The sequence below is a fragment of the Trachypithecus francoisi genome, unplaced genomic scaffold, assembly GCF_009764315.1.
Source record: "Trachypithecus francoisi isolate TF-2019V2 unplaced genomic scaffold, Tfra_2.0 Lachesis_group6, whole genome shotgun sequence".
Taxonomy (NCBI): domain Eukaryota; kingdom Metazoa; phylum Chordata; class Mammalia; order Primates; family Cercopithecidae; genus Trachypithecus; species Trachypithecus francoisi.
Window position 1 is genome coordinate 18,904,726 of NW_022681471.1, and position 14,486 is coordinate 18,919,211.

At 51.2% G+C, this 14,486-nt stretch overlaps 1 protein-coding gene across 1 annotated transcript in view; it reads left to right on the forward strand.

Moving 5' to 3' along the window:
- BCORL1 (BCL6 corepressor like 1) overlaps positions 1-9,035 on the forward strand; it is a 76,524-nt gene extending 67,489 nt beyond the window's left edge. Inside the window, 3 exon segments of the mRNA XM_033201434.1 lie at positions 1,984-2,061; positions 3,127-3,283; positions 7,210-9,035. Of these exon segments, the coding sequence (XP_033057325.1) occupies positions 1,984-2,061; positions 3,127-3,283; positions 7,210-7,492 (518 nt within the window). The 3' untranslated portion in view covers positions 7,493-9,035.
- The last annotated feature ends 5,451 nt before the right edge of the window (positions 9,036-14,486 follow it).

A 14,486-nucleotide genomic window follows, 5' to 3' on the forward strand; every position in this document is an offset into this window, starting at 1 on the left:
ATCCATTGATGGATGTTTGGACTGTGTCCACCTTTTGGCTGCCATGAATAGAATTGCTATGAACATGCACACAGACAGGTACTTGTCTGACAACCTGTTTTTAGTTCTTTTGGGAGTGGAATTGCTAGGTCATATGGTAATGCCGTGTTTTACCTTTTGAGGAATGACCAAGCTTTTCCACAGCAGCTGAACCATTGTATGTTTCCATCACAAACTTCATCAGTTGATGGGCATTTGGATTGTTTCCACCTTTTGGTTTTTGTAAGTGGAGTTGCTGTGAACATTCATGTATAAGGGTTTGTGTTTGTTTGTTTGTTTTGAGACAGAGTCTTGCTCTGTTGCCCAGGCTGGAGTACAATGGCATGATCTTGGCTCACTGCACCCTCCGCCTCCCAGGTTCAAGGGATTCTTGTGCCTCAGCCTCCTGAGTAGCTGGGACTACAGGTGTGTGCCACCACGCCTGGCTAATTTTTATATTTTTAGTAGAGACTGGGTTTTGCCATGTTGGCCATGGCTGGTCTCAACCTCCTGACCTCAGATGATCCACCCACCTCAGCCTCCCAGGGTGTTGGGATTACAGGCATGTGCCACTGTGCCCTGCTTCATGTGTAAGTTTTTGTTTGAACACCTGATTTCAGTTCTTCAGGATATATATACCTAGGAGTGGAAGCAAAAGGATTTTATGAGGATAAACCTGGACATTTCCCCATGTTCTTCAAAGATGAACCAGAAGGACTTATGCTTATTTATATTACTATAAATTGGAGAGATTGTGATTCGATAAATGAACATTGTGACCAGCAGGGAATTAAAATCCTGGGATAGGTCTAAGATTCTGCTTGCAGGGTTAAAGCTCTACACCATGTAAAGTGGAGGTCCCAAACCTGAATGCCTTCAGGCTTAAAAGGGAGAAGCAGGCTGGGTGGGGAGTGGCGAATTGGAGCCCGCATGTGTTGCTATTCCCTCCAGCCAGCTGTTGACATGCAGGAATTTGGACACAATGTTGCCAGATCAGATTTTTTTTTTTTCACAGAAATATTGGGAAATCTGGATTTTTTTTTTTTTTTTTTTTTGAGACGGAGTCTTGCTCTGTCGCCCGGCATGGAGTGCAGTGGCTGGATCTCAGCTCACTGCAAGCTCCGCCTTCCGGGTTCACGCCATTCTCCTGCCTCAGCCTCCGAGTAGCTGGGACTACAGGCGCCCGCCACCTCGCCCGGCTAGTTTTTTGTATTTTTTAGTAGAGACGGGGTTTCACCGTGTTAGCCAGGATGGTCTCGATCTCCTGACCTCGTGATCCGCCCGTCTCGGCCTCCCAAAGTGCTGGGATTACAGGCTTGAGCCACTGCGCCCGGCGAAATCTGGATTTTTAAGTGAAAATGCCCAATTTAAAAATGTTGGAAGTGGGGCCAGGCGGGGTGGCTTATGCCTGTAATCCCAGCACTTTGGGAGGCCGAGGTGGGAGGATCGCTTGAGCTCGGGGGTTTGTGATCAACCTGGGCAACATGGGGAAACCCCATCCTCTACAAAAAATGTAAAAAAAGTATTAGCCAGGTGTGGTGGTGCATACCTGCAATCTCAGTTACTCGGGAGGCTGAGGTGGGAGGATCACTTGAGCCTAGGCGTTCAAGGTGCCGTGAGCTATGATCATGCCACTGCACTCCAGTCTGGGTGGCAGAGCAAGACCCTGACTCTTAAAAAAAAAAAAAATTAAAATGTTGGAAGCAAATTGGGATTTTTTTTCCTTTTCTTTTAAAGTACTGGGTCAAACACCAGGCAGTCAGTGGGTTAGATTGGTCTCCTGTCCCCTTGTTTGCAGTCTCTGACTGAGAACAGGAAGTGTGTGTCTCTCTCATCACTCCTGGCCTCTCTTGTGGTCCTTCCTTCCCTTTTCCCATTCCCTTAGCCCCATATGCATGGACTTCACTTGGACATTCCTTCCCCAGCCTAACCTCCTTGTCTCACTGCCTGCTCTTCTTTCATCAGATCACCTCTCGGATCTTCAGGGCCGGGCAGAGGGTGATCCCGGTGTATCCTGGGATTTTTACAGCAGTTCTGTGTTGGGTAAGTTTTAAGTGGGATTCTTCCCACCCTCTTCTCAAGGACAGGAGTAGCCCTGTGGTGGTATCCCTTCTTCACCTTTTAGTGGCTTACAGACCCTTTCAGACCGAACCCAAACCCGAACCCATCCTTCCCTGCAGACTCAGAAGTCATTTGTCGAAACCAGGAAATGCAGCACTGATTTGGACACAGCCATCCCTCACTAGCCCTCTACCACTCCCCACCCGGGACATTTAAAAAATTATCTTTCTTCTGAGGTCCCTTTCTTCTCCCTGGCTTTGTCTTAACCCTGCCAGAAGCCCCTATGAGCATTGTCACTTATTCCAGTATTGCTGACACTCAAGAGGGACCCCACCCATCACCTGACAGCTACCATTCCCTCCCTACCCTGCCCCCATGATGCACATGCAGTTTTCGAAATAGCTACTGTCTTCGGAAGCCCTTAGCCTTCTGGCCGCAGCTTTCTTCTCTTGGAAGACTAGCACGTCTTTATCCATGGTGGTCATCTAGCATTTGTCCTTTGGGCTGGGGGCTGAAGATGAAAGGAAACACCCACTCCTACCCTTGGGGGAAGCTGGAGGGGAGAAAGTCAGGATGGAATGCAGCCGGCCACACCCAGAATGTGGGCTGGGGAAAGGAACCCGCCGAGCCCCCTCTGGGCTTCGTGGGAGCCCTGCAGGCAGTGAGATGGCTTGGGAAAGCTGCAGCTAGAGAAGGACAGGTGTTTTTACCTTGCCCTTGTCTGCTGATAGTATCTTCAGGCTTCCATCTCCCAACAGCTGGGCAGCTCATCCTTGATGTCACCTTGCTTTTGCCGGTTGGAGGGGGGAAGAATATAATAAATCTCTGGCCACACAATGATTTCTTTCAGGACTAGAACTTTCATGTGCCCTCTGAAGGATGTGAGCCATGGGACCGGCAAACCTCGTCCCTGACTACGGGCCTGTGGCCTTGTCATTTACCTCCCAACTACCACCCCGCCATGCCCCTTTATCTGCTTGGCTCATTTCTTTTCTTCGGTTTTGTACATGTATCTGAATCCTAATCCCCTATATGCTCCCCTTACAGAGGAAAAAGACGGGTTTGCCTGTGACCTCCTACATAATCCTCCTGGGAGCTCTGATCAAGAAGGAGATGATCCGATAGAGGAGGATGATTTCATGTTCGAACTCTCAGACAAGCCTCTTCTCCCTTGCTACAACCTCCAAGTGTCAGTGTCCCGTGGGTAAGTGTCTGCGAGATCCAATGGCGACTGAGTGCCAGGATCCTGGCAACAGTGGACCACCTCACTGGGAAAGTGGAGTTCTCCAGGAGGAAGTGAAGACCTGGCCAACAAGTGCCATTACGCATGACAAAGGCTAACCTGCCCTTTTAGCCCAGAGTAGTCATGTTCAAACTAGAGGCTACAGGCTCCATGGACATTGACTATCTGCATTTCCTGAACCTTAATCTAAATTCTCTCTCGGAAGGCTTTTTTGCACTGTTTCTGGGTATAAAAGATAATCTGAGAGATAACTTGGGCCGATGAACTGCTAGAATCTTTGGAACATTTTTGTAGTTTCTGGGGGTAAACAGATAGAATATTTGAAATTGAGATTGTTGGAAAAGCCAGGACATGTGGTTGCCGTAGCCATGGGGCCACTGGGGTCCTTCAGTAATCTACAGCCTAGTTTCTCAATGCCATAATGTTAGTAGCGCGGTGGTGCCAACATTGTCAGCCTACATGACTGTGCATATTATGTTGGGGATCACCCATGTATTTAAGGAGACTAGAATATAGAATATGCCTGACACATAACATTAGACTGAACCCAATTTAATATTTATTTGATGGTTCTGGAGGGAGTTCGACAGCCGGCAGGGCCATGGTTCTTGTTGGGTTTCCCCACATGTCAGTGTGTGGAAGTGCTGGTTGAGAGAAGGAGAATGCAGGCTCAACTGCCCTTTTGTTCTTAGTCTCCATGATTTTTTTCCCTCTGATTGGTGTCTTCATGTATTTCAAATACCTTTCCAAACAATTGTAAGGATAATTTTTCTTTGATATCTATTTTTTAAATGTCAACTCTGTGTTAAAAACCTGTGAACCAGTGGCCGGGCATGGCCGGTGTAATTCCAGCACTTTGGGAGGCCAAGGGAGCTGGATCACTTGAGGCCAGGAGTTCGAGACCAGTCTGGCCAACATGGTGAAACCTCGTTTCTACTAAACATATAAAAATTAGCCGGACGTGGTGGCGGGCACCTGTCATCCCAGTTACATCGGAAGCTGAGGCAGGAGAATCGCCTGAACCTGTGAGGCGGGGCTTGCAGTGAGCTGAGATTGCCCACTGCACTCCAGCCTGGGCGACAGAGTGAGACTCCATCTCAAAACAAAATAAAATAATAAAATAAGCCAGTGAACCAGCATGATGTACACAGGATAGGGAGCTGGGTAGACGATGGATGAGGAGGTCTTTAAGTGAGAGCCTCTGTTTAGGGCTCTAATCATTAGACCACAGTTTCTTTGCATCCCCTGCCCTCCCCCCGCCCCCCGACTGCCCCACACACATGGCCTGATCAGAATAAAAATAGCATATATGATGGCACTAGTAGGGATCAAGTTTCAGGGGCTTTTGGTCCTTATTCTTCTGGACATAAGCTGATCCCTGAGGGCAGGGCGGGGCCTCTGGGATATAGTATTGCACGGTTAATTAATTCCTCCGATGTATTCAGCACCTCCCTCTCTGAAACAGGATCTTGGGCTTCAGGCAGTAAAAGGACCAGGGTAGTCTGCATTAGGTGCGGACAGAACACGGGCCACAGAGGGCTGTGTGCCCCTCAGCGAGCCGGGTGGCAGGCATGTGGTTAGCCCAGAGCCCGGTACCAGCAAAGCTGGTTTTCCTGATGTGACATCCTCTAACGCTCGCTCTAGAGCTGCCTTTCCCCAAAGCTGCAGCACACTGTGAAAATGTCTGTTCTTCAAGAAGTTGAGGGTGGGGGTGCTAGTGTAGAATGATGCCTCTGAGGCCCTATGGGGTGCAGAAGGGCCTTCTGAATCACGAAAGCAAGACTGAATTCTCATCACTAGTGTGAATGTTCTCAGGGCTTTTTTCCCATTCTTTGGAAGTGATGGTCCAAGTGTATGATATCTGTAGTCTCCTTTTCTTAACCCAGAGCACTCCATTTCCTAATCATGTGAGATAAGAGCCTGCTGTCATTTGGGAGAAATGTTCCATTTTAGGGATGAGGACTGTGGGTCTGGTTAGATGTTTAAGGCACTGGAACAGAACATTTGATTCTATAAACATGTCTTAAACAGCTGCACCAGGTCAAACCCTGGGGACCAGAACTCAGCTCTGGCCTTCAAAGAATCCACCATCTAGTGCAGTAGACAGACAAGTATATAATTAACTCTAATAAAAGACAAAATATCCTAAGCAGATTATTGTAAACAAAAAAACAAACAAACAAAAAAACAAACAAACAAAAAAACCTCCAGTAGTTTCAGAAGGGTGCCAAATGCAAAAAGTTCCAGTCCACCCTGAACCCCCATTGCTATGCTGCAGAGTGAACCACAGTTTAAGGTTCTTTTGCAATCCTTTCAGAAATGGGCTTTGTTAGTAATATTACAATAGGGATGTGAATCAAATGCCAGGAGACCATGGGAGATGGAGGAACAATGAGTTACACCAGGGGAAGGTTTCACAGGTGATACAGTATCTACCTGCGCTGGGCCGGGAAGGAGAGAAGGATGGAGAGCAAGGCACTGAAACATACAAGTTCAGAAAGTAGGGGGAGTCCTTTATCATGTGGCTGATGCTTGGTGGGGTGGGGGATACCATGTGGTGTGTATGTGTGTGTGTGTGAGTGAGAGAGAGACAGAGAGACAGAGAGAGAGAGAGATTGGGTAGACATTGGGCTGAAGAGGTTAGAAGGTCTTATATAATATGCTAGTGGCTGGGCATGGTGGCTCATGCCTGTAATCCCAGCACTTTGGGAGGCTGAGGCGGGTGGATCACTGGACGTCAGGAGTTTGAGACCAACCTGGCCAATATGGTGAAACCCCGTCTCTACTGAAAATACAAAAATTAGCCAGGCGTGGTGGTGTGCACCTGTAATCCCAGCTACTCAGGAGGCTGAGGCAGGAGAATCGCTTGAACCTGGGAGATGGAGGTTGCAATGAGCCGAGATTACGCCACTGCACTCCAGCCTAGAGACTGTGTCTTGGGGAAAAAAAAAAAAAAGAGAGAAAACCGTAATGGTAACAGAAGATTCAATGAGGGTGGATGGCGGTGCAGAAGACTGACTCTTGGCAAAGGGAAACTGGTTGGGAGGCTGACAAGACGGAGCCCAGGCCAGAAGTGGCAAAGGCTGGAACTGGGATAGTAGAATAGTGAGGAGGGAAAACCCTGTGAAGCGGGACCACTCATGTGGGGAGGTAGCACTTCTTCCCGCATTAGTCAGTGTAAGCGTTTGGCCTGGGATCAGCGTCTCCAGCACCCCTCCCAGCTGTCCCTAGGCTGCCACCCAGTCGGGTGTGCTCAGCAAAGTCAGACTCCGACTCTCTGTAATGTGAGCTCTGGCCCTGCAGAAACGATGGTGCTGCTGCCGGAGAAAAACTTGTCTAATGCATTCCAGAGCCAGAGAGAAATGCCTTTTGGATTACCCGCAGTTTAGGCCTTTCTCCACGGCTCCCCCTCTGCTGGGGAAGATCTTGGAGAGCAAGGAGGCCAGGGAAGCTAGAGTGAGAACAGGAGAGGGAAGCCAGCCAGGGTTGGCAGGGGCGGGAGTCGGGAGAAAGACTGGTCCCAATAGATGGCAAATGCCAGGTCACAGGGGTACAGGCTAAGTCCCCAAGAAGCCTGCTAAGAGTTTTAGGTTCTGAAAGGCCCCTTTCCCTCCTGCTTGTGTTATTTTGGAAGAGGTGGTCACCAACTGCGTGCTCGCCATTTAGCTGAAAGCTGGGCCAGGCATTGCAGGGGACAGAAGACATTTGCCTCAGCTATACCAAAGGAGCCTGTGGTTTAGCAGGGGACAGGGGAGCCAGACTGCCAGTGAGTTATAACGGGGAACACTGGTGGTCACACAGCCTTCGTGGACTTTGCAGAGTGTTCCGGGTCAGTGCCCCCCCGCTTCCTCCAGTTCCTTCCATAACTCCCATCCTTGCCTTTGCAGGCCCTGCAACTGGTTCCTCTTTTCCGATGTCTTGAAGAGGCTGAAGCTTTCCTCGAGGATCTTTCAGGCCCGGTTCCCGCACTTTGAAATCACCACCATGCCCAAGGCTGAGTTCTACAGGCAGGTGGCCTCCAGTCAGCTGCTGACCCCTGCTGAGAGGCCTGGAGGCTTGGACGACAGATGCCCCCCAGGCTCCTCTGAGACTGTGGAGCTGGTGCGGTACGAGCCAGACCTACTTCGGCTCCTAGGGTCCGAGGTGGAATTCCAGTCTTGCAACAGTTGACCGGGAAAACAGCCCCTCCTCTTCTTCTTTCTCCTTCTGAGTTCGCCCTTCCCCCACCTCCTTGTCTTTCCCCCACCGAGCACCAGACTGCAGAATGAGGCAATAATATGGACCAACAAGAAGCCGCCTTATCAATGCCAGCATTAGCGACTGGACTGTTTTTGTTTTTTTGGTTACAATTAGTTCTCATCTCTCTGTCGTCGTCATTGTTATCGTGGTTGGTGATGGGGGTGGAAAGTTGAACTCCACGTCTGAGGACAAGAGGTCCCAGGGGTGGTGGGAGGTGGCGCTGGGGTCCCTTGGACTGGCCTCCTTGTTTATGACCAAGACCAAACCTGGGCCCTGGGTGGCCTTGGCCTGTCCTGAGGAGAAATGAGAAAATCCCAGATCTCTGAGCGCCCCCCAACTCCATTCCCCTGTGTTCTTCTGTCTTCTGTAGTATTTATTTTATTAGTATTTAATTTGTATTGTTTCATTGGTTTCTGATAAGTCTGTATCACTGTGACGATTTGAGACAACTTGTTGTATTGAGGACTTTCTGTACCTCCTTTTCTTTTTCTTTGTTGATGAGCTCTGACAAAGCTATTCCAGGTGTTTTTTTCCCCCACTGGGGAGGGGGTGGGGTGGAATGGGGTGGGGGGACATGGACTTGTGACTAAGGAAGCTGGCTGCTGCTGGCCCAGGGCTGGGGGCTTGGGGGTAAATCCTGAGGCTTTGGTGCTCCCCCACCCGCCCCCTCCCGCCTTTCGCAGCAGCCCTGCTATCTTGAGATTAGTGTTGACGGGGAGGGGAGGATTGTGAGGTGCGGGGTTAATAAATTACTCTAATAAAGGAGCGTGGAGAAGGGATCTGAGGGGTGAGGGTGCCCCCTCCTCATGCCTTCTTCACTGCCCCCCCCCCCAGAGTGCACAATACGAGTTTGTTCCGGCCTCCACTCCCCACCCCGTTCTGGCCTCCCTGTCTCAAGATACTGAGCCTCTCACCTCCCAGCCCTTAGTACCCCCATCCCTGCCCCTTTTCAGACTCATAGCACCCGTTTCCTTCCTCTCCTCCTTCCTCCTCCCTCAGCCCCCCATTCTCCTTGGGAATCTGCAGAGGGCTCTGGGACTGACTGCCAGATGTGAAATCCAGGTGTCAGCTGTTTCCTAGGCAAGGGCAGGAAAGTGGTCTCCAGCCCTTGCTCCACTCCTGCCTGGGGGCCTGGGGCTGAGTGGTGGCCCCACCTGGCCTCCCCCTGGTTTCCCCCTGGCCTCCGGGCCTCCAGCGCTGGGTTTGTCGAGTGAGAGAGAGAGGGGAGCTTGGGTTGCTTCCCTGTCCCCAACCCCTCTGTGGCGTTGTCCCTCCCACTCTTCTTATTTTTCTACCAATTGCTATTTTTCCGAACAATCCTTGTAGAGTATGTACCATCCAAAGGCAGGAGGGCCTCGCCGTGGCCGGCTCTGGTTGGAGATGGTACAGTTTTATTGTACAGGTGCTAAAACAACAACAACAAAAAAGAAAATGGAAAAAAAAAAAAAAAGATTAAAAAAAAAGGAAAAAAAAAGCCAGTTTGAGGATGGGACAATCTGTTCTCTAGAGGCTCCTGAGCTGTGCGGGAGCATTGGTGGCTATTTTCTTTGTATTGTGTTTGTTCTTTGTTCCTGGGGGAGAAGTTCTCAGCCCCTTCTCTAGGACTGCTCCCCACCCCCACCATACTGCCCAGTTGGTTTTGAACAGTTGTTTTCCCTTTTTAAGAAAAAAATACATATATATATACATCTATATATATATATACATCTATATATATATACATCTATATATATACATCTATATATAATATATATATAAAAAGTTGAGGGGTTTGGACTTTAATTTGTTGGTTTTGTTGGGGTTCCTGGTATTGTGTAGTTTATTTCATGTTCTGTTTGCCTTTCCTTTTTTCGCATTTGGTGTATATTCTGGCTGCCCTTTATGTTTCATTTTAAGCAACTGGCTGTGGAGTCAAAAACACTTGCATACTGAAAAACCTGTGTCAGGGCTTCTGTCTCCCGTCTCTCTTTTTCTCTCCTCCCCTTTGGGACTTTTTGGTGGTTTCAGAAGGTGGGCATTGTGATTCAGTAAATGGGGAGCCCCCACCATCCTGCTTTGCAGCTGTGGGTCCCGAGAGGTACGATGAATGAAGGCAAGGTGGAGTGAACTAGTGAACGTTGCGTCACGATCTGGGGAAAGAAAAAGAAAGGGGCAAATCCTGGGGGCGGGGCCAGTGGGGCAAATGGAGCATCTGGCTCCTGTTGCTTTGGTTTGGAGTTGAAGCAGGTGCCTGGACAGTCCTTGTTTCCATAGGAGTAACAGGGTTGGAGGAAGTAGCCCTCTCTTTGGTGGCTGTGGGAATAAGCCTCAAGGAAGTCCTCTGCCTGCCCTGGGCCACCCTGCCGAGGTGGCATCTGGCTGCATGGCCTCATCACTGCCCTCACTGTTGTGCCAGCGCTCCCCACCCACAGTGCAGGCCTTCCACGGTTCTGTTTTCCTGCCACCAAGCTACCATGAAGGCAAGATGCCCATCCTAGATTTTGCAGTTTTTCCTCCCACTTCAGAAAAACAGTGGTAGAAGCTATGATTCTTGTGATTGCTGGTTCCAGAATGCACCAGTGACTGAGAGGAAGAGGATGTTCGAGAGGCCTGGGATGAGGCCTTTTGAAGCTCTTTTCTCTTAGGGCCTCTCACTGTGGCCTTCGAGTCTGGAGAGCCCTGTCAGAGACTGTAGAGGCGAAGGGGTCTGTGCGTCCGGCCGGCTGGTGTCCAGCCATCCCCAGGAGTGAACTCTAAGCTACTGTCTTTGCTCAAGCCTCAGAAGCTTGACTCGACCCAGGCCCAAGCATCATCCTCTTTGAACCATAGCATTAATCTTCCTCATTGGCCCTCCTCTCCCCACTTTCTGATCCCAAGGCCCTATGCAATAGCCACTTTTTGTCAGATTCCTAAACAAGCCCACAGTGGTTCTGAATTCAGGTCGATACTGTGCTTGGAACTTGCAGTTAAGTCCAGAAATCTGACATGTTGATAGGTTATGAAAGCCATGTGGTGAGTATAAGAATTCAAGTAGGCCCAGGATGCTATGGGAGCTCAGAGGGATGGGCAAGGGCCCTGGGAACACATCCTAGAAGAGGTGATGCCTGGTTGATACTTTAAAAGGTAGAAATCTAGGAATTAGAGGTGGCAGGGAAGAGTGTTTGAACTGAAGGGACAATCTGAGCAAAGGCTTGGAGACAAGGGGAGTTAAAAGCAAAACCAAACAGCAGATTGTTTTATTGCTTTTTTGGGTTCTTTACCCACAGCTTACCTGGAGTCCCGCTGCCCTTCTGCCAGGTTGGAAAGATCAAGGCAGGAAGTATGGGCCGTGGCATTAAATCTACATCCCCGGTCAGGACTGGGGTGAGGATGGCTTGGTGGCCTCTTATTAAATATCTCCCAGTCCTTTTAGTATGGTGTAGAGGAAAGAGCCAGCACCACTCCTAACTACCTAGGCTGACCTTGGGTGAGAACCTAATCTTTCTCAGCCTTCATTGCTCCATCAGCCAAATGGAGGCCAATGTACCCACCTACTGACAGAGCATCACACTGAGGACCAAAAAGATCTGTTAGCCAACATTAGTTCCTCCTTCATGCAGAGCTCAGGAGCCTATGGTTAATGAGGGGCTTACCCCAGAAGCTCTTTGGGCTTGAAAGAGAGGCTCAGTTCAAGTCTTGGTGGGAGGAGGGATCATCTCTGCACCCCTATTTGGCGAGGGGTAGGTGGGGTTGGGGGCAGTGGTGAATGGGGCAGTAAACTCCTGCCCCGTTCCATACTCTAACCCAATAACCGGGAGGCCTTGGTGGGTGTTTAACTGTGTCCCACCCATGCAAAGACCAGTGTGTGTGTATTTGGGGGAGGGTGGGGTCCGCCCCAGGGGCGTCTGCTCAACTGCTGGGCAGGGGGACGCGAAGTGCTCGGGCCTTCTGGACCCCGCAGCAGGGACGGGCCGGGGCTCCACTTGTTTCCCTAGCGCTCCGGCTGCCACCGCGCGGGGAGCCGGCTGAGCCGCAGCGTCCGGCCGCTGGAGCGACGTCTTTAGGCCCCGCGCCGGTCCTGGGGAGCCGGGCTCGCGCGGCTGGCGGTCAGGTCCCTCCGCTAGCAAACGGCTGTCTAGGGCGCCTCGATCGCTCTGCCGCTTCATGGTAGAAGGCAGCGGCGCGCGAGGGGAGCGAAGGGCAGGCCGGGTGGCGGCGGCGCCGCGTGCTCACCTGCTGGTCCGCGAGGCTGGGGGAGGGGGCGCCGGGGGCGGGGCCAGAGCGCGGTTGGCCAATGGGGGAGCGCATTCGGCGGCCAGCTAAATTCCCCCTGGAAAGTGAAGGGGGCGGGGGCCGAGGGGAAAGTTCGAAGCTCTGGAGCAGCGGAGGGCTTTGGTGGCGGCCGGAACCGTCCAGGGACAGTTGGGGGCGCAGGGGCATGATCGAGGGACTGGAAGACGCCGGCCGCGGCCGCCTCTGCCAGGGACGGTAGGCCCCGCCCTGGCTGCCCCTCCCTTCCCGGCCCCGCCGGGCGACTCGCCCGCCATCGCTGGCTCGACAGCGCCACCTGCTGGACGTCGGCCTCCACGTCCGGCGCGCCGGGACCGAAGTTCTCGGAGGCTGGGACCTCCGTCCAGGAGGGAAGAAGCTCACTCACCCCAGGTTCAGCGACTTAGAGCTGGAGGCAACTGCCTCCTTTGGAGTACAGGATGGGATCAGAAAGGGCTGTGACCCTCAGAATAACTTCTTGTCCCGCCCCACCCCGCCGGAGCTGACACTTCTACCGCATAGCCCCACCCAAGGGTGAGGAAATAGTGGCGAGGCAGTCCCTGGAAGCGGGCAGCAGCAAAGGGCGGGAGTTCAGGAGTTGCATGTGGCACCTGGTGACAGCAACGCACAGCTGGCAAGCAGCCCTGGGCTCCTCGTGGACCCTGTGATCCGGGGATGTCTGTAACACTCCAGGGGCAAAGGAAGTAGCCGCCTGCAGTGTTACAGGAGCGGGCAGAAAGCTGCCATAGCTCCCAAGTGCGGATTGTCCCCCTCCCTCTCCTCTTGCCTGCCATAGCATAGGGCAGAAGTCCCAGAATTAAAATCAGGACCCGTTCATTATTTCAATAAGCATTTATTAAGAACCTACTGTGTGCCAGGCACTGTGCTAGGCGCTGGGGGGATACATCAGCGACTAACAGTCCCTGTCCTTGAGGAGCTCCACAGTCTATTGGCGGGGAATTGGCGGGGAACCCTACATAAACACATAATTAAGGAACTGCAGTGTGGTAAGTGCTACCCTAAGAGGTATTTACAAAGTGCTGTGAGGTGGCTCAGGGCTGTAATCCCAGCACCTTGGGAGGCTGAGGTGGGCAGATCACTTGAGGTCAGGAGTTCGAGACCAGCCTGGCCAACAAGGCGAAAGCCTGTCTCTACTAAAATTACAAAAATTTGCTGGGCGTGGTGGCACACAGCTGTAGTCACAGCTACTTGGGAGGCTGAGGCAGGAGAACCGCTTGAACTCGGGAGGCTGAGGCAGGAGAACTGCTTGAACTCGGGAGGCAGAGGCTGCAGTGACCCAAGATTGCGCCACTGCACTCCAGCCTGGGTAACGGGAGGGAGACTCTATCTCAGAAAAATAAAACGAAGTGCTGTGGGAACCCAGAGGAGGGAGTAACATATCAGCTGCTGGGAGATGAGGGTCATCTCTTGACTCCTGACTCCATTAAACCACGAAAAGGCAGAGACTTATTGCCACTTGACTCTAGTTAAAATTAACCTGTCTCCTGAGGTTCTACTCTAGCCCTCTCCCATAACTATATCAGCACAGATTAATCAGTTTAGCTAGTTTCACACTTGGAGTAAGAAAGAAACTGGACAGGGAAGTTGCTTTAGAGGTAGAGGATGTTCAAAATAGTAACAAAGTTTGAGTGCTAAGGTGGGGGATGGGGTTGGGGATACCATGAGGGCACTGAGCCAGGGAGGGCAGGCCCAGAGCAGTGGAGCACCTGGGGCGAGTGCCTGGGCAGAGGGGAGGTCAGAGGTCACCTACCTCAAAGTTTGGTCCCCATCTCCCACCGGCTCCATCAGTAACCATTCCTTGATGCTTTGTACTGTGCCATGTTACGTGGTTGATACTGTCCCTTCCGCTCTTCAAGGAGGTATGTACTAATTGGGGACACTAAATAGGTACAGGTCATTGAAGATTTAAGTAACAGCTTGTGATTATAATGGAAGAGATGTCACAGGGTGTTCATGACCAGTTGCTGAAAGAGGAGCAATTGCAATAAGTTTAAAATAGCTCAGTTAGGACAGGCTGGTCTGGGGAGGCAGAGTCCATGAATTGCGTCTTGAAGGAGGGACACAATTTAATTGGTACTAGGAGGATAGGAAGAACATTCTGATTGAGTGGAACCAATCAGATCTTGAAGGATGGATTGTACTTTTTTTTTTTTTTTTTTTTGAGATAGTCTTGCTCTGATCACCCAGGTGCAATCTCGGCTCACTGCAACTTCTGCCTCCAGGTTCAAGGGATTTTCTACCTCAGCCTCTGCAGTAGCTGGGATTATAGGCACGTGCCACCAAGCCCGGCTAATTTTTGTATTTTTAATAGAGATGAGGTTTCACAATATTGGCCATGCTGGTCTCGAACTCCTGACCTCAGGTAATCCACCCACCTCAGCTTCCTAAAGTGCTGGGATTACAGGCGTGAGCCATCGTGCCTGGCTGGGGATGGATTTTCTTTCTTTTCTTGTGTGTGTGTGTGTGTGTGTGTGTGTGTTTTCCCCCGAGATGGAGCCTCAGTCTGTTGCCAGGCTGGAGTGCAGTGGCACGATCTCGACTCATTGCAACCTCCGCCTCCTGGGTTCAAGTGATTCTCCTGCCTCAGCCTCCCGAGTAGCTGGGACTACAGGTGCCAACCACCATGCCCAGCTACTTTTTGTATTTTTAGTGGAGACGGGGTTTCACCATGTTGGCC